We start from the raw sequence: 26,947 nt of genomic DNA, 5'->3' as shown, positions 1-26,947 counted from the left end.
CTCTAGTGACTCAAAGCGCTTTTACATAGTGAACCCAATATCTAAGTTACATTTTAAACCAGTGTGGGTGGGCACTGGGAGCAAGTGGGTAAAGTGTCTTGCCCAAGGACACAACGGCAGTGACGAGGATGGCGGAAGCGGGGATCGGGGATCGAATCCCTGCAGTTGCTGGCACGGCCACTCGACCGATCCGAACTATACCGGAGGTGTTTCAAGCGCTTTATAGTTGGAATACAGCGATTTCCCTTATCTCCATTGTTAGCTGACTCTTACTAGCATTTATTTACCATTTAGAATGCATAAAAAAAGAAAAACATGCGGTGTTGTCTCACGTAAGGATTCTGAATGATAGACAAAATCCTCAAAAAAGGTTAGTAAAGGAGGAGAATTGGCATTCAGCTTTACTATTGTGATACAAAAGTGTTTTTTTTATGACATGTCTCCTAAAACAAAGACAAATTTTGCCCGTTCTCTATTGTCGGCTCGCATTTCTGACAAGAGCGAGCCTTTTAATGGCGGCCCCGTTCTTTATATTCTGTCACTCGGTGTGATCTTCAGGCGTTCTGAGTCACGCAACGTCTCCGATCAGATCAATGTTTCCCGTGGCCGCGAAGCGAACACCGACTTGAGCGTTTTGTTACTCCTCAGCGCGGCTCGACCCAGAAGTGCCAAAGCGACCTGCTGTCCCGTTACTTCCACTGGGTGACGTATGAAAACAAAAACAAAAAAAAAATGTTTTGTTTGTCTGCCGCTCCGTGTTCCTAATTCGTGCCGGAAGAAGGAACATGGCAATCAATTTAACACGTGTTTTTTTTTAGTAAAGATTGACCGATACGTTTTCCCCTCAGGGCCGATACGGACTATTAGTAGTCTAAAAGGCCAAAAGCCGATATTTGGAGCTGATATTCATTTGCAATAAAAGTTATTTAAATATGAATTACATTTTTTTTTAGTGACATTATGTTTTATGCGGTGATAAAAACTTTTAGGGTCAACCACCTGCGGCTCTTTAGCGCCGCCCTGGTGGCTCCCTGTTGCCGACCCACACGCTGAGACTTCTTTACTGGACCCAGAAAATTAAAAAAAATAAATGACATATTTTATTCTTTTCAATGCTTAAATTTCTAGATCTGCAGTCGTGGTCAAAAGTTTACATACACTTGTAAAGAACATAATGGCATGGCTGTCTAGAGTTAGAGTTTCCAATCATTTTTACAACTCTTATTTTTTTTGTGATAGAGTGACTGGAGCACATACTTGTTGGTCATAAAAAAGAAATATATATATATATATATACATATATATATATATATATATCAGATTCCAGAAAACACAGAGTGAGATGATCTACCTCTTGTGCGAAACATAAATGCATAAAATGACTTAACACATTAAATGACGAGTAAAACATTTACAAACACAACAACCAACTTCTAAAACATTAAAACCGACTCCCAAACACATAAAATGACTCCGAAGAGATGCACAGTGACATCTAAAACGTAAATTACTCCTAAGACACATAACAAGACTCCTAAAACTCATAATAAGACTCCTAAAACACGTAAAAAACTCATAAAACACGTAAAAATACTCCTAAAAACATGTAAAAAGACTCCTAAAACAAATTTAAAAACAGAATGAGGTGTTTGCATCCTTTGTATGGATGTTTACTTATATATAAATATATATCTATATGTATATATATATATATATATATGTATGTATGTATGTATGTATGTATGTTTATATATATATATGTGTATGTATGTATGTATGTATGTATGTTTATATACATATATATATATATATATACATATATATATATGTATATAAACATACATACATACATACGTATATATATATATATAAACATACATACATACATACATACATATATATATATATATATATATATATATATATATATATATATTTTTTTTTTTATATATATATATATATATCGTGTTTTTTATATATATACCGTATGTATATATATGTATGTTTATGTATGTATGTATATATATATGTATGTTTATGTATGTGTGTATATATGTATATATATCATAGTTAATCCAGTAGTAGATTTTGTTTCGGTTTCTGTCTGAGACCAGGGGTCTTTGGCTGGAAAATGTTGGTGACCCCTGCCATATACCGTATTTTTTCGGACTAGGGAGCGTATATAAGCCGCACCCACTCAATTTTGAAAAAAAAAACATATAGCTTATTACAGAGAGTTTGGAGAAAAAAAATCAGGGTATGTAAATCAACATTTATTAAGGATTTCTGTGTCAATAAATCATTTCACAACGCATGTATCTGCGGCTTATAGTCGGGTGCGGCTATAAAACATTTTTTCCCTCTAGAATTTAGTGCAGGGGTCGGGAACCTTTTTGGCTGAGAGAGCCAAAATGCCAAATATTTTGAAATATATTTCCGTAAGAGCCATATAATATATATTTTTAAATTGAACACAACTAAACACGTGCAATTTTAAGTAAGACCAACATTTCTAGAGTATAATAGGTCTGTTATTCTTTGTAATAACATTGTTCTTCTGAAACTAACTGTGGCGGGGGCGTGGCCTGCGGCCCTGCAGCGACAGCTGCGTAGATGGCCCACCTGGTTCTTTTTATCTAATCACCTGTCGCTCTGTTATAAGCAGCAGCCAGGAGAAGAGACTGGGTTGGGGCTGGAAATACTATTGCTGGAAAGACAGAGAGACTTATTGAAAAATAAAACAATACTGTAACCCTGAAACAGGCTCTCATGTCGGTGCTTGGTGGTCTGAAGAACCCCCAGGAGGGCAAGCCCCACACTAATCAATAATACATAAATACCTTCTTACCATTAACGCAACTTCTTGAACAGGTGCGGTAGAAAACAGATGGACGGATTAAAAATGCGTGAGAAAGTTTTATATTTTGAACATTATTTATAACACTGTGATTACAAGTGGAAATATTGTGTTAAGCAAAGTCAGCTCAGATTGATCCGAGAGCCAGATGCAGTCATCAAAAGAGCCATAGGTTCCCTACCCCTGACTTAGTGGGTGTGGTTTATATTTGTGTGGAGGGGGGGGGCAGGAGCAAAAGTCACCGCCTCTGTCCATGATGCTTAAAGACAGAGGCGGTGACTTTTGCTCCTGCCGGCGAGACACAGCCGGCAGGTGATTGGACAACTGATCACCTGTTGTCTTTAACGGTGGCGATCGGGAACGGCAGGAGGAAGGCGGGTTGGAGAGACCGGATAGTCAGAACAGCAAGGTTAATAATAAACCTTGTTCAACTCTGAACGCCAGACTCCGGTGGAAGTGTGACGCCAGACTCCGGTGGAAATGTGACGCCAGACTCCGGTGGAAGTGTGACGCCAGACTCCGGTGGAAGTGGGACGCCAGACTCCGGTGGAAGTGGGACGCCAGACTCCGGTGGAAGTGGGACGCCAGACTCCGGTGGAAGTGTGACGCCAGACTCCGGTGGAAGTGTGACGCCAGACTCCGGTGGAAGTGTGACGCCAGACTACGGTGGAAGTGTGACGCCAGAATCCGGTGGAAGTGTCACGCCAGACTTGGTGGAAGTGTCACGCCAGACTCCGGTGGAAGTGTGACGCCAGATTCCGGTAAAAGTGTGACGCCAGACTCCGGTGAAAGTGTGACGCCAGACTCCGGTGGAAGTGTGACGCCAGACTCCGGTGGAAGTGTGACGCCAGATTCCGGTGGAAGTGGAACGCCAGACTCCGGTGGAAGTGTGACGCCAGACTCCGGTGGAAGTGTGACGCCAGACTCCGGTGGAAGTGTGACGCCAGACTCCGGTGGAAGTGTGACGCCAGACTCCGGTGGAAGTGTGACGCCAGACTCCGGTGGAAGTGTGACGCCAGACTCCGGTGGAAGTGTGACGCCAGTCTCCGGTGGAAGTGTGACGCCAGACTCCGGTGGAAGTGTGACGCCAGACTCCGGTGGAAGTGTGACACCAGACTCCGGTGGAAGTGTGACGCCAGACTCCGGTGGAAGTGTGACGCCAGACTCCGGTGGAAGTGTGACGCCAGACTCCGGTGGAAGTGTGACGCCAGACTCCGGTAAAAGTGTGACGCCAGACTCCGGTAAAAGTGTCACGGCAGACTCCGGTAAAAGTGTGACGCCAGACTCCGGTGTAAGTGTGACGGCAGACTCCGGTGGAAGTGTGACGCCAGACTCCGGTGGAAGTGTGACGCCAGACTCCGGTGGAAGTGTGACGCCAGACTCCGGTGGAAGTGTCACGCCAGACTCCGGTGGAAGTGTGACGCCAGACTCCGGTGGAAGTGTGACGCCAGACTCCGGTGGAAGTGTGACGCCAGACTCCGGTGGGAGTGTGACGCCAGACTCCGGTGGAAGTGTGACGCCAGACTCCGGTGGAAGTGTGACGCCAGACTCCGGTGGAAGTGTGACGCCAGACTCCGGTGGAAGTGTGACGCCAGACTCCGGTGGAAGTGTGACGCCAGACTCCGGTGGAAGTGTGACGCCAGACTCCGGTGGAAGTGTGACGCCAGTCTCCGGTGGAAGTGTGACGCCAGACTCCGGTGGAAGTGTGACGCCAGACTCCGGTGGAAGTGTGACGCCAGACTCCGGTGGAAGTGTGACGCCAGACTCCGGTGGAAGTTTGACGCCAGACTCCGGTGGAAGTGCGACGCCAGACTCCGGTAAAAGTGTGTGATCGCTTCCACAATACGGTATCATGATAATCTCAAAGCCAATTTGCCGTCCAACTTCTTAAGACCCTCTCTCAATTACATCCGCAGAGGACCTCAGAGGTGCTAAGAACAATTGGATAACCTTTTTAAAATTAGCCGTCCGATTCATTTATTAAGAAACGAGGCAAATCTCAGACGAGCGAAGAAAGGCCAGCGGCGTGTCGGCTACAACTTTCCCTGAACCCCGTGACTCGACTAATCTCCTCCCCTTGTTATCGCGGCGACGCCTGGTTTCAACTCGCTCAGAGAGGCCGACTGAAAGACGCCCGCTCGATAAAAGTTGAACATCTTCAGCTGTCGGAGACCAGGTTTTTCCTGAGTGGATCGCAGTTACACGGGGAAATGCGCTGGAGTGGGGTTTTTTTTCCAGGATAAATTCTGCTTTTGTGGATTTCCATAATTATGGCACCACGAGGGATTTAAGTGGCCTTTTAATGCGTGAGCGCGAGGCACTCAACGCAACGTTTTATCAGCCCTAGAATAGCACTTGCCTCCATTGACTGATTTGCTGAAAATGGCGTTTACTGCGGCTCCCATTTCACAGTTTTTCCCACTAATTATTATGATTTAAGTTGTGAGCAAAAACTCAATTGACGCCGTTTGTCGTAGAGAATGTCGCAGTGAAGATCCGACCTAGCATTAGCTTGTAGCAGGGGTGTCAACACTGGTTTCCGCCCAAAAAACCAAAAACCTTTATGACTTAGACCTATATTTCGTACAGTGACATCCTAAAAAAATTCATTTTTCAATCAATCAATCAATCAATCAATGTTTACTTATATAGCCCTAAATCACTAGTGTCTCAAAGGGCTGCCCAAACCACTACGACATCCTCGGTAGGCCCACATAAGGGCAAAGAAAACTCACACCCAGTGGGACGCCGGTGACAATGCTGACTATGAGAAACCTTGGAGAGGAGGAAAGCAATGAATGTCAAGCGTGTCTAACATGATACTGTGAAAGTTCGATCCATAATGGATCCAACACAGTCGCGAGAGTCCAGTCCAAAGCGGATCCAACGCAGCAGCGAGAGTCCCGTTCCCAGCGGAGCCAGCAGGAAACCATCCCAAGCGGAGGCGGATCAGCAGCGCAGAGATGTCCCCAGCCGATACACGGGCGAGCAGTACATGGCCACCGGATCGGACCGGACCCCCTCCACAAGGGAGAGTGGGACATAGGAGAAAAAGAAGAGAAACGGCAGATCAACTGGTCTAAAAAGGGAGTCTATTTAAAGGCTAGAGTATACAGATGAGTTTTAAGGTGAGACTTAAATGCTTCTACTGAGGTAGCATCTCGAACTGTTACCAGGAGGGCACTCCAGAGTACTGTAGCCAGAATGGAAAACGCTTTATAGCCCGCAGACTTTTTTTGGGCTTTAGGAATCACTAATAAGCCGGAGTCTTTTGAACGCAGATTTCTTGCCGGGACATATGGTACAATACAATCGGCAATTTTGCCTCTTTGAGCTGTAATTTGACCCCCTTAAAATGCTTCAAAACTCACCAAACTGGACACACATCAGGACTGGTGAAAATTGCGATTTAATTAAAAAAAAAAAAAACTCAAAATTGTGCTCTAGCGCCCCCTAGGAATAAAACACAGACAAAACTGCTCTTGGCAAGAAAACACTGACAAAACTGCTTGTAAATCCCGGTAGGAATTTCGTAGGGACATGAAACAAAATCTTCTATGTAGGTCTCACTTAGGCCTACATTTCATTCATTGACATCCTTCAGCAAAAATCAACAGGAAGTTGGCAATTACCCCTTCAAAACAAAAGTTTTCTAAAGACCCGTCACCTTTTTTCAAGCTATCTCCTCTGAGCGCGTTTGTTGTGTCGGCTTCAAACTACCACAGGAGAGAGATTGAAACCTTTTGATTAAAAGTTGACGAAAGAGTTTTTCTAACTGCTCCGGTTTTGATTTTACGAGCCTTCAAAGAACCGCTGCGCTGCTGCCGTCTCAAGATGGCCGCTTAAAAACAGGAAGCACCAGCGTGACCACACAATGCAGAGAAGGTAGGTAATGTGCAGGTAAAGATATGTTGTCTGGGTAATTGGAAGAAGCACCAGTGTGTATGGGTGACAGAAAGAAGCACCAGTGTGACCCCAGGATGCAGGGAAGGTAGGTAATGTGCAGGTGAAGATATGTTGAATGGTTAAAGGCAGGAAACACCAGCAAAAGCTGGTCCCATCCATCGCTGCTTGCAGCTTTAATTTAAATATTATTTATTTACTAGCAAGCTGGTCTCGCTTTGCTCGACATTTTTAATTCTAAGAGAGACAAAAGTCAAATAGAGTTTGAAAATCCAAGAAAATATTTTAAAGACTTGGTCCTCACTTGTTTAAATAAATTCATTTATATTTTTACTTTGCTTATTATAACTTTCAGGAAGACAATTTTCGAGAAAAAATACAACCTTAAAAATTATTTTAGGATTTTTAAACACATACCTTTTTACCTTTTTAAATTCCTTCCTCTTCTTTCCTGACAATTTCAACAAGGTTCTAGTAATTTTTTTATTTTTTTTATTGTAAAGAATAATAAATTCATTTTAATTTAATTCTTCATTTTGGCTTCTGTTTTTTCGACGAAGAATATTTGTGAAATATTTCTTCAAACTTATTATGATCAAAATTCAAAGAAAATATTCCGGCAAATCTAGAAAATCTGTAGAATCAAATTCAAAGTATTTTGAATGTCTTTTAAAATTTTTCTTCTGGAAAATCTAGAAGCAATAATGATTTGTCTTTGTTAGAAATATAGCTTGGTCCAATTTGTTATATATTCTAACAAAGTACAGATTGGGTTTTAACCTTTTTAAAACATGTCATCAAAATTCTAAAATTAGTTTTAGTCAGGAAAAATTACTAAGGACGTTCCATGAATAATTTTTTTTAATTTTTTCAAAAACATTCGAATTAGCTAGTTTTCCTCTTCTTTTTTTCGGTTGAATTTTGAATTTTAAAGAGTGGAAATGAAAGATAAACTATTTTTCAAAATGTAATTATCAGTTTTTCAGTTTTTCAAATTTCAACCTATTTAATAAAATAACAATAATAATAATAATAAATAAATAAAAATAAAACATGTCTTCAAAATTTTAAAATGAATCTTAATCAGGAAAAATTACTAATGATGTTACATAAATTATTTTAATTTTTTCAAAAACATTCGAATTAGCTAGTTTTCCTCTTCTTTTTTTCGGTTGAATTTTGAATTTTAAAGAGTGGAAATGAAAGATAAACTATTTTTCAAAATGTAATTATCAGTTTTTCAGTTTTTCAAATTTCAACCTATTTAATAAAATAACAATAATAATAATAATAAATAAATAAAAATAAAACATGTCTTCAAAATTTTAAAATGAATCTTAATCAGGAAAAATTACTAATGATGTTACATAAATTATTTTAATTTTTTCAAAAACATTCGAATTAGCTAGTTTTCCTCTTCTTTTTTTCGGTTGAATTTTGAATTTTAAAGAGTGGAAATGAAAGATAAACTATTTTTCAAAATGTAATTATCAGTTTTTCAGTTTTTCAAATTTCAACCTATTTAATAAAATAACAATAATAATAATAATAAATAAATAAAAATAAAACATGTCTTCAAAATTTTAAAATGAATCTTAATCAGGAAAAATTACTAATGATGTTACATAAATTATTTTAATTTTTTCAAAAACATTCGAATTAGCTAGTTTTCCTCTTCTTTTTTTCGGTTGAATTTTGAATTTTAAAGAGTGGAAATGAAAGATAAACTATTTTTCAAAATGTAATTATCAGTTTTTCAGTTTTTCAAATTTCAACCTATTTAATAAAATAACAATAATAATAATAATAAATAAATAAAAATAAAACATGTCTTCAAAATTTTAAAATGAATCTTAATCAGGAAAAATTACTAATGATGTTACATAAATTATTTTAATTTTTTCAAAAACATTCGAATTAGCTAGTTTTCCTCTTCTTTTTTTCGGTTGAATTTTGAATTTTAAAGAGTGGAAATTAAAGATAAACTATTTTTCAAAATGTAATTATCAGTTTTTCAGTTTTTCAAATTTCAACCTATTTAATAAAATAACAATAATAATAATAATAATAAATAAATAAAAATAAAACATGTCTTCAAAATTTTAAAATGAATCTTAATCAGGAAAAATTACTAATGATGTTACATAAATTATTTTAATTTTTTCAAAAAGATTCAAATTAGCTAGTTTTTTTCTTCTTTTTTTCCGGTTGAATTTTGAATTTTAAAGAGTGGAAATGAAAGATAAACTATTTTTCAAGATGTAATTTTCAGTTTTTCAGTTTTTCAGATTTCAACCTATTTAAAACATGTCTTCAAAATTTTAAAATTAACCTTAATCAGGAAAAATTACTAATGACATTCCATAAATTATTTTTTTAATTTTTTCAAAAACATTCGAATTAGCTAGTTTTTCTCTTCTTTTTTTCGGTTGTATTTTGAATTTTAAAGAGTGGAAATTAAAGATAAAATATTTTTAAAAATTTAATTTTCAGTTTTTCAGATTTCAACCTATTTAAAACATGTCTTCAAAATTTTAAAATTAATCTTAATCAGGAAAAATTACTAATGACATTCCATGAATTATTTTTCAATTTTTTTCAAAAACATTCGAATTAGCTAGTTTTTCTCTTGTTTTTTCCGGTTGAATTTTGAATTTTAAAGAGTGGAAATTAAAGATAAACTATTTTTCAAATTTTAATTTTCAGTTTTTCAGATTTCAACATATTTAAAACATGTCTTCAAAATTTTAAAATTAATCTTAATCAGGAAAAATTACTAATGACATTCCATAAATTATTTTTTAAATTTTTTCAAAAACATTCGAATTAGCTAGTTTTTCTCTTCTTTTTTCCGGTTGTATTTTGAATTTTAAAGAGTGGAAATTAAAGATAAAATATTTTTACAAATTTAAGTTATTCAGATTTCAACCTATTTAAAACATGTCTTCAAAATTTTAAAATTAATCTTAATCAGGAAAAATTACTAATGACATTCCATAAATTATTTTTTAAATTTTTTCAAAAACATTCGAATTAGCTAGTTTTTCTCTTCTTTTTTCCGGTTGTATTTTGAATTTTAAAGAGTGGAAATTAAAGATAAAATATTTTTAAAAATTTAATTTTCAGTTTTTCAGATTTCAACCTATTTAAAACAAGTCTTCAAAATTTTAAAATTAATCTTAATCAGGAAAAATTACTAATGACATTCCATAAATTATTTTTTACATTTTTTCAAAAACATTCGAATTAGCTAGTTTTTCTCGTCTTTTTTCCGGTTGTATTTTGAATTTTAAAGAGTGGAAATTAAAGATACAATATTTTAAAAAATTTAATTTTCAGTTTTTCAGATTTCAACCTATTTAAAACATGTCTTCAAAATTTTAAAATTAATCTTAATCAGGAAAAATTACTAATGATGTTACATGAATTTTTTCAAAAGGATTCAAATTAGCTATTTTTTCTCTTCATTTTTTTCGGCTGGATTTTGAATTTTAAAGATTCGACAATTCAAGATAAACTATGTTTCCAAATTTAATTTTCATTTTTTTCGTGTTTTCTCCTCTTTGAAACCGTTCAATTAAGAGTTTTTTTCATCTTTTATTCGCTACAAAAAAAACTACCGTAAAAGGAAAAAAAATGTACGACGGAATGACAGACAGAAATACCCATTTTTTTAAATATATATATAGATTTATTTATTAAAGGCAAATTGAGCAAATTGGTTATTTCTGGCAATTTGTTTAAGTGTGTATCAAACTGGTAGCCCTTTGCATTAATCAGTACCCAAGAAGTAGATCTTGGTTTCAAAAAGGTTGGTGACCCCTGATCTACATGAAAAGCCGGAAGCTCAGAAGTTCCGATCGTTCTGAAGCGGGACGCTAACCAATTTATTCTCCACTATGCTGAATATTAGCCTGTAGTCATTTGTACTCCTTGAAACTGAATTTTTAAGACATGATTTTATATTTTCATCTTAGTGTGATCACATCTTTCTTTTTTCTCCATACAGTTCTAGTTTTCATCCCTGCCTTTTCGCGGAAACTTTTCCGTTCACAGTCAAGAACGTTCCTTTCTCTCATTGAGTTTTAACTTGCACTTACAGTAATAGAATTGGAATTGTAGTATTATAGTATTATTGTGTATTATTTTGTTGGACTAATTGATTAAAAAAAAAAAGTTTTCATCATTCCATCTTAGATGAGTTTGGGCCCAGTCGGCGATTCCGGGTGTTGTTGATAAATGGCTTTAGTGTTGCATGGTAGAGTTTAAACTTGCATTAATAGTAATATAACTGTAATTGTATTATTATGGTATTATTATGTATTATTTTGCTGGACTGATTAATTAAAAAAAAAACGACAACGTTTTTATCAGTCCATCTTAGATGAGTTTGCGCCCAGCTTCCGGGTGTTGTTGACAAATGGCTTTGCCGTTGCATGGTAGAGTTTGAACTTGCACTTACAGTAGTAGGATTGGAATTGTATTATTATGGGATTATTGTGTATTATTTTGTTGGACTGATTAATTAAAAAAAAAACAGTTTGCATCAGTCCATCTTTGATGAGTTTGGGCCCAGTGAAGCCGGCGGCGCTTCCGGGTGTTGTTGATAAATGTCTTTGGAGTTGCATAGTATAGTTTTAACTTGCACTTGCAGTAGTAGAATTGGAATTGTATTATTATGGGATTATTGTGTATTATTTTGTTGGACTGATTAATTAAAAAAAAAAAAAAAGTTTTCATCAGTCCATCTTGGATGAGTTTGGGCCCAGCGAAGCCGACAGCGCTTCTGGGTGTTGTTGACAAATGGCTTTGCCGTTGCATGGTAGAGTTTGAACTTGCACTTACAGAAGTAGAATTGGAATTGTATTATCATGGTATTATTGTGTATTATTTTGTTGGAATGATTCATTTAAAAAAAAACAGTTTGCATCAGTCCATCTTTGATGAGTTTGGGCCCAGTGAAGCCGGCGGCGCTTCCGGGTGTTGTTGATAAATGGCTTTGGTGTTGCATGGTAGAGTTTGAACTTGCACTTACAGTAGCAGAATTGTAATTGTAATATTATGCTATTATTGTGCATTATTTTGTTGGACTGATTAATTTAAAAAAAAACAGTTTGCATCAGTCCATCTTTGATGAGTTTGGGCCCAGCGAAGCCGGCGGCGCTTCCGGGTGTTGTTGATAAATGGCTTTGGTGTTGCATGGTAGAGTTTGAACTTGCATTTACAGTAGCAGAATTGGAATTGTAATATTATGCTATTATTGTGCATTATTTTGTTGGACTGATTAATTTAAAAAAAAACAGTTTGCATCAGTCCATCTTTGATGAGTTTGGGCCCAGCGAAGCCGGCGGCGCTTCCGGGTGTTGTTGATAAATGGCTTTGGTGTTGCATGGTAGAGTTTGAACTTGCAGTTACAGTAGTAGAATTGGAATTGTATTATTATGGTGTTATTGTGTATTATTTTGTTGGACTGATTAATTAAAAAAAAAACTGTTTGCATGAGTCCATCTTAGATGAGTTTGGGCCCAGCGAAGCTGGCGGCGCTTCTGGGTGTTGTTGACAAATGGCTTTGCAGTTGCATGGTAGAGTTTTAACTTGCACTTACAGTAGTAGAATTGGAATTGTATTATTATGGTGTTATTGTGTATTATTTTGTTGGACTGATTAATTAAAAACAAACCTGTTTTCATGAGTCCATCTTAGATGAGTTTGGGCCCAGTGAAGCCGGCGGCGCTTCCGGGTGTTGTTGATAAATAGCTTTGGCATGGTAGAGTTTGAACTTGCACTTACAGTAGTAGAATTGGAATTGTATTATTATGGTATTATTGTGTATTATTTTGTTGGACTGATTAATTAAAAAAAAAAAAGAAAAGTTTTCATCAGTCCATCTTAGATGAGTTTGGGCCCAGCGAAGCTGGCGGCGCTTCTGGGTGTTGTTGACAAATGGCTTTGCAGTTGCATGGTAGAGTTTTAACTTGCACTTACAGTAGTAGAATTGGAATTGTATTATTATGGTGTTATTGTGTATTATTTTGTTGGACTGATTAATTAAAAAAAAACTGTTTGCATGAGTCCATCTTAGATGAGTGTGGGCCCAGCAAATGCGGCGGCGCTTCCGGGTGTTGTGGATAAATGCCTTTGGCTTTGGCACATTAGAGTTTTAACTTGCACTTACAGTAGTGGAATTGGAATTATATTATTATGCTATTATTGTGTATTATTTTGTTGGACTGATTAATAAAAAAAAAAAAACAGTTTTCATCAGTCCATCTTAGATGAGTTTGGGGCCAGCAAAGCCGGCGGCGCTTCCGGGTGTTGTTGATAAATGGCTTTGGCGTTGCATAGTACAGTTTGAACTTGCACTTACAGTAGTAGAATTCGAATTGTATTACAATGGTATCGTTGTGTATTATTTTGACAGTTTTTGACATTCAACTCTACAAAAATAAAAATATGTGTGGTTTCGTGCTGGCACCGTATCGGGCTGATATCGATATCGGCCCAACACCGTATCGTTTGGGACATTAACAAGTCGTAGTTTGATGACAAAAGGATGGATCTTATTCAAAACCATTTTCTTCCAACTCTTATTGTGAAACTCCCCATTTTTGGTTCAACTCCCGCCCGGGTGCGTGGGCGCTCTACCTGCCAGTTCCTTGGGGGAGGCGGGCTCTTTGGCAACAGATGGCCGTCTGCTCTTCATCTCGATGGCGACCCTGGAGCCGTAGCGGGACTTGCCGGGCGACAACAACTCCTCATTGGCCGAGGAGTCGGTCCGCGTGGCGGGGTTCCGCCCACTGGCCTCCTCCACAACCAATGCCACCGTGTCTCTCAGGGTGTTGCTAGGCGACACGGCCCTCGACGGCCCCACCGCGTCCTCCTCCATTTTGGAAGCGGATCTCGTCAGCGCCTGGTTCTGCCCGTTGCTCTGCTGCCTGGGCACGGTGGGGGAAATGGCGGCCTTGCCGTGGGCCGTCCCCTGGTGGTTGTACACCTTGTAGCGGATCATCAGGATGATGATGAAGACCAGGACGGACGCCACGATGATCCCGCCGATGATGATGATCATGGTCCCGCCCAGGAAGTGGCTGTGCAGCGCCTGGCACTGCGTGAAGTCCGTGTCGGTGGCGAAGGACAGGCAGCCCAGGGGACGCGTGGCGGTCAGGGAGGTGACGACGTCGTCGAACACGGCCAGGACGCAGAGGTCGTAGCTTCTGCCGGCGGCGAGGTCGCGGACGAGGAAGTCGTTGGTGCTGGAGGGGATCATCCTGGCAGAGCAGAGACACATTTGCTTGGTCAGAAGGCAGATTTCAATGAAGAGACCAAAAACATCCATTCACATACAAATCATGATTCTTATTTATTTATTTTTTCTGATTCTACGTCAATTGTTTTTAAAAAGTCGCAAAAAAAAAAAAAAAGGTCAGGTCGCGGGGGCAGCAGCCTAAACAGAGAAGCTCAGACTCCCTATCATCAGCTGCTTTGCCCAGCTTCTCCCAGGAGAACCTCAAGTGTTCACAATGGCATAGCTCGGTTGGTAGAGCGGCCGTGTCAGCAACTTGAGGGTTGCAGGTTCGATTCCCGCTTCCACCATCCTAGTCAGTGCCGTTGTGTCCTTGGGCAAGACACTTTACCCACCTGCTCCCAGTGCCACCCACACTGGTTTAAATGTAACTTAGATATTGGCTTTCACTATGTAAAGCGCTTTGAGTACCTAGAGAAAAAGCGCTATATAAATATAATTCACTTCACTTCACTTGGGGACGTAGTATATATATATATATATATATATATATATATATATATATATATATATATATATATATATATATATATATATATATATATATATTAAAGAAAAAATATTTTGGGGAAGTCCCAAAACGGCCCCTGGGCCATAATTTGGCCAGTCCTGCTCCCGTTAACGTTGCAGTTTTCACTGCCAACAAAGCAAACAACTTTAAAAAAAATAAATACAAAACCCGGTCCAACATAGAAAAAGTAAGTCTACACTTTTCCACCAGTGCACTAGCTTAATGCTAGTATACGTTGGCTTTGCTATTGATGTGCTACTGATTAGCATTAGCGATTATACAAGGCGACTTCAACACCTCCAAAATTGTTCATGAAAACTACAACCAACTAAAATGCACGTTACAATCAAACAGCTGCACTAACAGAAGTAACACTTTTTAGGGCGCAACAACTACAACATTCCGAGGATGTTGTAGTCGTAATGATTTGTGCAGTCCTTTGAGACATTTGTGATTCGGGGCTATACAAATAAACATTGATTGATGGATTGTTAAACTATTCATACACAACCGGACAGCAGTTGTCATAATCGGCTCGTTTTTTTTAATGTTAATTTTTTTATTTTCATTTTATTATCAAAAACATTTAATATTTATCAACACACACAACAACACCGGGAACTGGTGTCACACCCGTTCAAATGTGAAAGCTACCCGTCCCTCGTTCATCCAGTCGGCTCACTGCCATTAACGCAATATGGATCGTAAATGGGCTCCTGGAATAGAACTGTTCCTCGGATTGTTTTCTTTGCGTTCTGCACATTTGCAGCAAGGACATTTTCTAATGAATATGTGAGTCATTGTTATCATCTCAGGTCATCACATTGTTTTGTCACCGCCTTCAGCGTCTAATGCATACATTAAAGGTCCCCTTCCCGAAGCAGGCACCAGTAACCAACACAAGAGCGCTATTATGCCGCACGCAGAACAAAAGAGCTCGTCGGAACTCGTCTGTAATCATCTTTCTCTGCTCGGTAGCTCCGGAAAAAAATCACTGATATGATTTGAAAGCGGCGTGCTTTTACATTTATAGTGTTGAGTACAGTTGGACGTCAGTTTGCAGCTGCAAATGTGTGTCTGTTTCATCCTTTTAGCCAATGATGTCCAAACTGCGGCCCGTGGCACATTTTAAAAATGCTACTACCAAAAAAAAACATAAAAAAGAAATAAAATATATATCCATTTGCCGATAAGAGCGACAGGTGATTAGATAAATGCACCCAGCTGGGTAATCTACTCACCTGCCGAGGCCGGGCCATAAACACCCCTAGTACACACAAAAAGTTGCAGATTTTTACTATAATTAAATAAACTGTAAAAAAAAAAAATATTTAAACAAAATTAAAGTTGGTATGAATTATAGGCTCCAACTATTTCACACGAAATATTCCACTTGGAAATATTTTATATATATTTTTTAACACATTTATGAGTGGGTCCCTTTTAAAATGCCACTAAAAAATATAAACATGAAATAAAAGAGCAAACAGGTGTAATGAGAAAATGTTGCAGATTTAACTCTAATAGAATAAACTAAACAGTAAAAAAAAATAATAAAAGTAATTTAAATGATTGTTGGTATGAATTATTGGCCTATTAATGGCTCACATGAAATATTCCACCTTGAAATGGGGAAATATTACATATTGTCTCTGCTTTCTCGCTCCAACTCCAACAACGTGTCTCGTCCCGGCTGCTGCTAATAAGGGCGACAGTCCCAGCTGGGCTATCTACTCACCTGCCACTGGCTTCGAGGCCTGGCCATACACACCCCCTAATACACACAGGTGTGTTGAGAAAATGTTGCAGATTTTTACTATAATAAAATAAACTGTAAAAAAATAATATTTAAACAAAATTAATGTTGGTATGAATTATTATAGGCTCCTACTATTTCACATGAAATATTCCACTTGGAAATATTTTATATATGTTGTTTAACACTTTTATGAGTGGGTCTCTTTTAAAATGCTACTAAAAAAATATAAACATTAAATAAAAGAGCAAACAGGTGTAATGAGAAAATGTTGCAGATTTAACTCTAATAGAATACACTAAAGAGTAAAAAAAAAATTTTTGTAATAATTTAAATTATTGGTGGTATGAATTATTGGCCTATTAAAGGCTCACATGAAATATTCCACCTTGAAATGGGGAAATATTACATATTGTCTCTGCTTTCTCGCTCCAACCCCAACAACGTGTCTCGTCCGGCTGCTGCTAATAAGGGCGACAGGTGATTAGATAATCAGTCCCAGCTGGGTAATCTACTCACCTGCCGCTGGCTTCAAGGCCTGACTTACACACCCCTAATACACACAGGTGTATTGAGAAAATGTTGCAGATTTTTACTATAGTAAAATAAACTGTAAAAAAATAATATTTAAACAAAATTAATGTTGTTGGGAATTCTTATAGGCTTCAACTATTTCACATGAAATATTCCACTTGGAAATATTTTATATATATTTTTTAACACTTTTATGAGTGAGTCCCTTTTAAAATGCTACTAAAAAAATATAAACATGAAATAAAAAAGCAAACAGGTGTAATGAGAAAATGTTGCAGATTTAACTCTAATAGAATAAACTAAACAGTAAAAGAAATTTTAAAAAATAATTTAAATGATTGTTGTTATGAATTATTGGACTATTAAAGGCTGACATGAAATATTCCACCTTGAAATGTGGAAATATTACATATTGTCTCTGCTTTCTCGCTCCGACTCCAACAACGTCTCTCGTACCGGCTGCTGCTAATAAGGGTGACGGGTGATTAAATAATCAGTCCCAGCTGGGCAATCTACTCACCTCATTTTTTAACACTTTTATGAGTGGGGACCTTTTAAAATGCTACTAAAAAATATATATAAACATGAAATAAAAGAGCAAACAGGTGTAATGAGAAAATATTGCAGGTTTGACTCTAATACAATAAACTAAACAATAAAAAAAATAAAAAATAACAATTTAAATGATTGTTGGTATGAATTATTGGCCTATTAAAGGCTCACATGAAATATTCCACCTTGAAATGGGGAAATATTACATATTGTCTCTGCTTTCTCGCTCCGACTCCAACAATGTCTCTCGTCCCGGCTGCTGCTAATAAGGGCGACAGTCCCAGCTGGGCTATCTACTCACCTGCCACTGGCTTCGAGGCCTGGCCATACACACCCCCTAATACACACAGGTGTATTGAGAAAATGTTGCACATTTTTACTATAGTAAAATAAACTGTAAAAAAATCATATTTAAACAAAATTAATGTTGGTATGCATTATTATAGGCTCCAACTATTTCACATGAAATATTCCACTTGGAAATATTTTATATATATTTTTTAACACTTTTATGAATGGGTCCCTTTTAAAATGCTACTAAAAAAATATAAACATGAAATAAAAAAGCAAACAGGTGTAATGAGAAAATGTTGCAGATTTAACTCTAATAGAATAAACCAAACAGTAAAAAAAATAAAAAAAAATAATTTAAATGATTGTTGTTATGAATTATTGGACTATTAAAGGCCCACATGAAATATTCCACCTTGAAATGGGGAAATATTACATATTGTCTCTGCTTTCTCGCTCCAACTCCAACAACGTGTCTCCAGCCGGCTGCTGCTAATAAGGGCGACAGGTGATTAGATAATCAGTCCCAGCTGGGCAATCTACTCACCTCATTTTTTAACACTTTTATGAGTGGGGACCTTTTAAAATGCTACTAAAAAAATATATAAACATGAAATAAAAGAGCAAACAGGTTTAATGAGAAAAAATTGCAGATTTGACTCTAATAGAATAAACTAAACTGTAAAAAAATATATATATATTTATGTTAAATGAATGTTGGAATTAATTATTGGACTGTTAAAGGCTCCGATTCCTTCATATAAAATATTCCACCTTGAAATAGTTTTTTCTTGGGGGGGGGGGGGGATATTACATATTGTCTCTGCTTTCTCGCTCCAACTCCAACAACGTCTCTCGCCCCGGCTGCTGCTAATAAGGGCGACAGGTGACTAGATAATCATCCCCGATTGGGTTTCCTCCGTCTGGGTGTTGGGTCTCTCTCTTAGAGATAGGGTGAGAAGCTCTGCCATCCGGGGGGAGCTCAAAATAAAGCCGCTGCTCCTCCACATGGAGAGGAGCCAGATGAGGTGGTTCGGGCATCTGGTCAGGAGGCCACGGGGAAGACCCAGGACACGTTGGGAAGACTATGTCTCCCGGCTGGCCTGGGAACGCATCGGGATCCCCCCGGGTAAAGCTGGACGAAGTGGCTGGGGAGAGGGAAGTCTGGGTTTCCCTGCTTAGGCTGCTTCCCCCGCCACCCGACCTCTGATAAAGGGAAGAAGATGGATGGATGGATGGATAACTTCACTGTTTTTGGGGTTTGTGCTTGAACCGCTACCCGGCGGTACTGAAAGAATTCAGTGGGTAGCTATAAAAGTACATCCAGTAACAATCCATATTTACATGCCAAATACTTTCCCGGGGGAAATAACTCCATTTCTTCAAAACACACCTGAGTTCTTCGTTTTACTGCCTTAATGTTTCCACTTGTTCTCCCCTTCCATGTAAACAAGTCATCCACACAAAGTCCCATATTAATTAACCCACCCACTTCTGCATTTTCATTTCGGGATGGAAGTCTCTCTGTGGCCGTTCCTCCCCGTAAATCCTGGTTCCCCATCTTAATGTAAATAGTTTCGCCGAACTCGGGCAGAACTTCCTTTTTTTTCCAGAACTTGGGACAATTACGGACAGGTTCCCGGAGACAAACACAATGATGGTTTCTTTTTTTTTTTTTTTTTGGCCTGGGGGAAATCAGTCAGGGAGTCGTCCGGGTGCAGCCTGTAAAAACGCGAGTGAGAATCCGATCGAATCCTTGCAGTTCAACACTGAACCGAAGCAGGAAAAACTCTTTAATTGTCAAGAATTCGTCACGGGGCGGTTTAGCTCGGTTGGTAGAGCGGCCGTGCCAGCAACTTGAGGGTTGCAGGTTCGATTCCCGCATCCGCCATCCTAGTCACTGCCGTTGTGTCCTTGGGCAAGACACTTTACCCACCTGCTCCCAGTGCCACCCACACTGGTTAGAATGTAACTTAGATATTGGGTTTCACTATGTAAAGCGCTTTGAGTCACTAGAGAAAAAGCGCTATATAAATATAATTCACGTCACGGGAAAAGTGCAAGACAATGCGTCCGTTCGAAATATTAGGAATGTACCGAATTTTCCTGAGAAAGTATGATTGCCATTTTAAAGCCGATCTCCATTGGCTGACCCTTTATTTACTTTTAGTCCCCCGGCTGATTAGTAGCTAGAAACCAATGAAGTCCGCCGCTCCCCTGAGTTAAAAGCTAGTTTAAGTTCAAATCCAAGCAGTAGAAGCATTTAAGTCCCATCTTAAAACTCGTTTGTATACTCTAGTCTTTAAATCGACCCCCTTTTTAGACCAGTTGATCTGCCGCTTTTTTTCTTTTGTCGTCTTTTCTGTCCTTCCCCTTGTGGAAGGGGGGGGGGGGGGGCATAGGTCCGGTGGCCATGGATGAAGAACTGGCTGTCCAGAGTCGGGACCCGGTGTGGAACATCTCTGTGCAGCTGACCTATCTCCGCTCGGGATGGTCTCCTGCTGGCTCCACTATGGACTGGACTCTCACTATTATGTTGGATCCACTATGGACTGGACTCTCACACTATTATGTTAGATCCACTATGGACTGGACTCTCACTATTATGTTAGAGCCACTATGGACTGGACTCTCACTATTATGTTAGAGCCACTATGGACTGGACTCTCACTATTATGTTGGATCCACTATGGACTGGACTTTCACACTATTATGTTAGATCAGTTAAGGACTGGACTCTCACTATTATGTTGAACCCACTATGGACTGGACTCTCACTATAATGTTAGATCCACTATGGATTGGATTCTCACTATTATGTTGGATCCACTATGGACTGGACTCTCTCACTAGTATGTTAGATCCACAATGGACTGCACTCTCATTATTATGTTAGATCCACAATGGACTGGACTCTCATTATTATGTTAGATCCACTATGGACTGGACTCTCACTATTATGTTAGATCCACTATGGACTGGACTCTCTCACTAGTATGTTAGATCCACAATGGACTGCACTCTCATTATTATGTTAGATCCACAATGGACTGGACTCACACTATTATGTTAGATCCACAATGGACTGGACTCACACTATTATGTTAGACCCACAATGGACTGGACTCCACTATTATGTTAAATTCGCTATGGACTCGACTCTCATTATTATGTTAAACCCAATATGGACTGGACTCTCACTATTATGCTAGATCCACCATGGACTTGACTCTCACTATTATGTTAGATCCACTATGGACTGGACTCTCACTATTATGCTCGATCCACTATGGACTGGACTCTCACTATTATGTTAGATCCACTATGGACTGGACTCTCACACTATTAGTTTAGATCAGTTATGGACTGGACTCTCACTATTATGTTGAACACACTATGGACTGGACTCTCACTAATATGTTGGATCCACTATGGACTGGACTCTCACTATTATGTTAGATCCACTATGGACTGGACTCTCACTATTATGTTGGATCAACTATGGACTGGTTTCTCACACTATTATGTTAGATCCACTATGGACTGGACTTTCACTATTATGTTAGATCCACTATGGACTGGACTTTCACACTATTATGTTAGATCAGTTAAGGACTGGACTCTCATTATTATGCTAGATCCACTATGGACTGGACTCTCACACTATAATGTTAGACCCACTATGGACTGGACTCTCACTATTATGTTAGATCCACTATGGACTGGACTCTCACACTATTATGTTAGATCCACTATGGACTGGACTCCCACACCATTATGTTAGAACCACTTTGGACTGGACTGTCAATATTATGTTAGATCCACTATGGACTGGACTCTCACTATTATGTTAGATCCACTTTACCCAAGCAGCCAGTCCTTTTAACAATTATTTTAAAGGATCGGTCTCCCTTTACCACAAATTGATTAACGTGGAACCCGACTTTAACAAGTTGATAAACTTATTCGGGTGTTACCATTTAGTGGTCAATTATACGGAATATGTAGTGTACTCTGCAATCTACTAATACAAATTTCAATCAATCAAAAAAAACAAAAACCTTCAAAAAGCCATAAATCCCATCTCTCAATTACACACCTGAAAACAGCAATCACAAACAGAGCTCACATTGTGATTTACCAAGACTGAAACACAGTGATTATATTTGCATCCTTTGATTGGCCAAGACTCCATTAGCACGGACACGTCTTACGCCTTTGTAATATTAACTACCAGGCATGCAATTAGTTTGTCAGTACTTAATAATAGACCGTACATGCAATGGTACCACATTAGGAACCATGGGCATGGATTTTCAGTCAGGGTGTTAGCGAAGACTCGGAATGCCGGAACGTAGAAATACTAGACTGAGTCCGTTTGACACTGCATGCGGACTGGATAGTTAATGACTTCATTTTTGAGACACACACACACACGATCAATTCATTTCCAATTGTAATTCCGACAGAATACCCAACTGGCAAATGGTTATTGCGACACTTGCAACAATTCTCATAAACAGTCAGCAGTGTTTTGTCACTCCCTGGGTCATACTCTACACCCACGCTCACAGACACACACACACACACACACACACACACACACACACACACACACACACACACACACACACACACACGTTATAATTTGGAATGGGGACCAAGTGTCTGTTCAGAACTTGTGGGGACCCCCCTTTCTACAGGTTGTGGATGCATAAAAAAATTAGGTAAAATGTCCACTGCCCAGTTAGCTCATACACGTCTTTAAATCTCTGGATTGATGAAGTAATGTGCTGATCATACTTACTGGGGACCCAGGTGAAAGAGAGTTAATATGGTTCATGGGGACCAAATTTCCATAATTTTGCATAGTTCACACACATTTGTACGTGACTACTGAGGACTACTTAAAAAAAAAAAGAGGTCAAATTAAATTTGACACAATTTTCAGAATACAGCACTACAGCTGTCCTCTTGTAGATAGTTTCGAACTGACCAGTTCTAGTTTTCAGTTTCTAGTTTCAACTAACCAGTAAACATGTTTTATGAGCCAAATCTTAAAAATCACTCAGGCATCTTCAGAATGGATCTGACTATCATTTAAAAAAATACCCTTTAGGGGACCTGTATGTTTGTCCCCATTTCATCAGAGGTCCCCTAAAAGTGACTTTGTAAACAAAGCGATGTCCCCATTAAGTCAGCATTGCCAGAACACACACACACACAAACACACACACACACACACACACACACACACACACACACACACACACACACACACACACACACACACACACACACACACACACAAACATACTGGTTATAATTTGGAATGGGGACCAAGTTTCTGTTCAGAACTTGTGGGGACCACCCTTTCCACAGGTTGTGGATGCATAGAAATAATAAGGCAAAATGTCCACTGCCCAGTTAGCTCATACACGTCTTTAAATCACTGGATTGATGAAGTAATGTGCTGATCATACTTACTGGGGACCCAGGTGAAAGAGAGTTAATATGGTTCATGGGGACCAAATTTCCATAATTTTGCATAATTCACACACATTTGTACATGACTACTGAGGACTACTTAAAAAAAGAGGTCAAATTAAATATGACACAATCTTCAGAATACAGCACTACAGCTGTCCTCTTATAGATAGTTTCGAACTGACCAGTTCTAGTTTTCAGTTTCTAGTTTCAACTAACCAGTAAACATGTTTTATGAGCCAAAGCTTAAAAATCACTCAGGCATCTTCAGAATGGATCTGACTATCATTTTAAAAAAATCCCTTTAGGGGACCTGTATGTTTGTCCCCATTTCATCAGAGGTCCCCTAAAAGTGACTTTGTAAACAGAGCGATGTCCCCATTAAGTCAGCATTGCCAGAACACACACATACACACACACACACACACACACACACACACACACACACACACACACACACACACACACACACACACACACACACACACACACTGGTTATAATTTGGAATGGGGACCAAGTGTCTGTTCAGAACTTGTGGGGACCACCCTTTCCACAGGTTGTGGATGCATAGAAATAATAAGGTAAAATGTCCACTGCCCAGTTAGCTCATACACGTCTTTAAATCTCTGGATTGATGAAGTAATGTGCTGATCATACTTACTGGGGACCCAGGTGAAAGAGAGTTAATATGGTTCATGGGGACCAAATTTCCATAATTTTGCATAATTCACACACATTTGTACGTGACTACTGAGGACTACTTAAAAAAGAGGTCAAATTAAATATGACAAAATTTTCAGAATACAGCACTACAGCTGTCCTCTTATAGATAGTTTTGAACTGACCAGTTCTAGTTTTCAGTTTCTAGTTTCAACTAACCAGTAAACATGTTTTATGAGCCAAAGCTTAAAAATCACTCAGGCATCTTCAGAATGGATCTGACTATCATTTAAAAAAATTCCCTTTAGGGGACCTGTATGTTTGTCCCCATTTTATCAGAGGTACCCTAAAAGTGACTTTGTAAACAAAGCGATGTCCCCATTAAGTCAGCATTGCAAGAACACACACACACACACACACACACACACACACACACACACACACACATACACACACACACACACACACACACACACACACACACACACACACACACACACACACACACACACACACACACACACACAAACATACTGGTTATAATTTGGAATGGGGACCAAGTGTCTGTTCAGAACTTGTGGGGACCACCCTTTCCACAGGTTGTGGATGCATAGAAATAAGGTAAAATGTCCATTGCCCAGTTAGCTCATACACGTCTTTAAATCTCTGGATTGATGAAGTAATGTGCTGATCATACTTACTGGGGACCCTGGTGAAAGAGAGTTAATATGGTTCATGGGGACCAAATTTCCATAATTTTGCATAGTTCACACACATTTGTACGTGACTACTGAGGACTACTTAAAAAAATAAAAGAGGTCAAATTAAATATGACACAATCCTCAGAATACAGCACTACAGCTGTCCTCTTATAGATAGTTTCGAACTGACCAGTTCTAGTTTTCAGTTTCTAGTTTCAACTAACCAGTAAACATGTTTTATGAGCCAAAGCTTAAAAATCACTCAGGCATCTTCAGAATGGATCTGACTATCATTAAAAAAAAAATATCCCTTTAGGGGACCTGTCTGTTTGTCCCCATTAAGTCAGAGGTCCCCTAAAAGTGACTTTGTAAACAGAGTGATGTCCCCATTAAGTCAGCATTGCCAGAACACACACACACACACACACACACACACACACACACACACATACTGGTTATAATTTGGAATGGGGACCAAGTGTCTGTTCAGAACTTGTGGGGACCACCCTTTCCACAGGTTGTGGATGCATAGAAATAATAAGGGAAAATGTCCACTGCCCAGTTAGCTCATACACGTCTTTAAATCTCAGGATTGATGAAGTAATGTGCTGATCATACTTATTGGGGACCCAGGTGAAAGAGAGTTAATATGGTTCATGGGGACCAAATTTCCATAATTTTGCATAATTCACACACATTTGTACGTGACTACTGAGGACTACTTAAAAAAATAAAAGAGGTCAAATTAAATATGACACAATCTTCAGAATACAGCACTACAGCTGTCCTCTTATAGATAGTTTCAAACTGACCAGTTCTAGTTTTCAGTTTCTAGTTTCAACTAACCAGTAAACATGTTTTATGAGCCAAAGCTTAAAAATCACTCAGGCATCTTCAGAATGGATCTGACTATCATTTTTTTAAAAATTCCCTTTAGGGGACCTGTATGTTTGTCCCCATTAAGTCAGAGGTCCCCTAAAAGTGACTTTGTAAACAGAGTGATGTCCCCATTAAGTCAGCATTGCCAGAACACACACACACACACACACACACACACACACACACACACATACTGGTTATAATTTGGAATGGGGACCAAGTGTCTGTTCAGAACTTGTGGGGACCACCCTTTCCACAGGTTGTGGATGCATAGAAATAATAAGGTAAAATGTCCACTGCCCAGTTAGCTCATACACATCTTTAAATCTCAGGATTGATAAAGTAATGTGCTGATCATACTTATTGGGGACCCAGGTGAAAGAGAGTTAATATGGTTCATGGGGACCAAATTTCCATAATTTTGCATAATTCACACACATTTGTACATGACTACTGAGGACTACTTAAAAAAATAAAAGAGGTCAAATTAAATATGACACAATCTTCAGAATACAGCACTACAGCTGTCCTCTTATAGATAGTTTCGAACTAATCAGTTCTAGTTTTCAGTTTCTAGTTTCAACTAACCAGTAAAAATGTTTTATGAGCCAAAGCTTAAAAATCACTTAGGCATCTTCAGAATGGATCTGACTATCATTTAAAAAATATATATCCCTTTAGGGGACCTGTCTGTTTGTCCCCATTTAGTCAGAGGTCCCCTAAAAGTGACTTTGTAAACAGAGTGATGTCCCCATTGAGTAAGCATTGCCAAAAGGAACACACACACACACACACACACACACACACACACAGGTTATCATTTGGAATGGGGACCAAGTGTCTGTTCAGAACTTGTGGGGACCCCCCTTTCTACAGGTTGTGGAGGCATAAAAAAAAATAGGTAAAATGTCCACTGCCCAGTTAGCTCATACACATCTTTAAATCTCTGGTTTGATGAAGTAATGTGCTGATCAGTCTTACTGGGGACCCTGGGGAAAAATAGTTTATATGGTTCATGGGGACCAAATTTTTAAAAATGTGCATAATTCACACACATTTGCACGTGGTACGTGACTACTGAGGACCACTTAAAAAATAAAAAATGAAAAAGATAATTTAAAAAGGTTACCCTTTAGGGGACCTGTTCTTTAGGTCCCCATACCGTCCGAACTCCCCTAAAGGTGACTGTGTAAACAGAGCGATGTCCCCATTAAGTCAGCATTGCCAGAACACACACACACACTTTGTGAGTCCATGCAGTGCAAGAACACAACATGAATTGCAGCCATGATTTAATAACGTGACACATTGTCAAAAGTCCAATTTTACAGAAGCATGTATCATCCATAAGTTAGATCGGCCGATACCAAGCATGTATTAAGTGATTTATTGGATTTTTAAACTAGTTCTTCAATTTTTTTTTTACATACAGTTGTTTGATTTCAACAAAGTCAATAAAGTTAAAGTACCAATGATTGTCCCACATTTGACCCATCCCCTTGTTCACCCCCT

The 26,947-nt window shown here is 38.6% G+C and overlaps 1 protein-coding gene across 4 annotated transcripts in view; it reads right to left on the bottom strand.

The window, feature by feature from the left end:
* Positions 1-26,947, bottom strand: part of zgc:172282 (leucine-rich repeat and fibronectin type III domain-containing protein 1-like protein) — a 473,431-nt gene that overhangs the window by 48,436 nt on the left and 398,048 nt on the right. For 3 of the 4 annotated variants that reach the window (XM_061919225.1, XM_061919224.1, XM_061919226.1), the window contains one exon: positions 13,210-14,028. In XM_061919225.1, the coding sequence (XP_061775209.1) occupies positions 13,374-14,028 (655 nt within the window). In that variant the 3' untranslated portion in view covers positions 13,210-13,373. Of the gene's footprint in view, positions 1-13,209; positions 14,029-26,947 lie in introns of those variants that run through there. The other variant, XM_061919227.1, reaches the window with a different exon arrangement.

Source organism: Nerophis ophidion, linkage group LG13 (genome assembly GCF_033978795.1).
Source record: "Nerophis ophidion isolate RoL-2023_Sa linkage group LG13, RoL_Noph_v1.0, whole genome shotgun sequence".
In the NCBI taxonomy this organism is placed as follows: Eukaryota; Metazoa; Chordata; class Actinopteri; order Syngnathiformes; family Syngnathidae; genus Nerophis; species Nerophis ophidion.
This window is presented reverse-complemented; position numbering and strand designations above follow the sequence as displayed.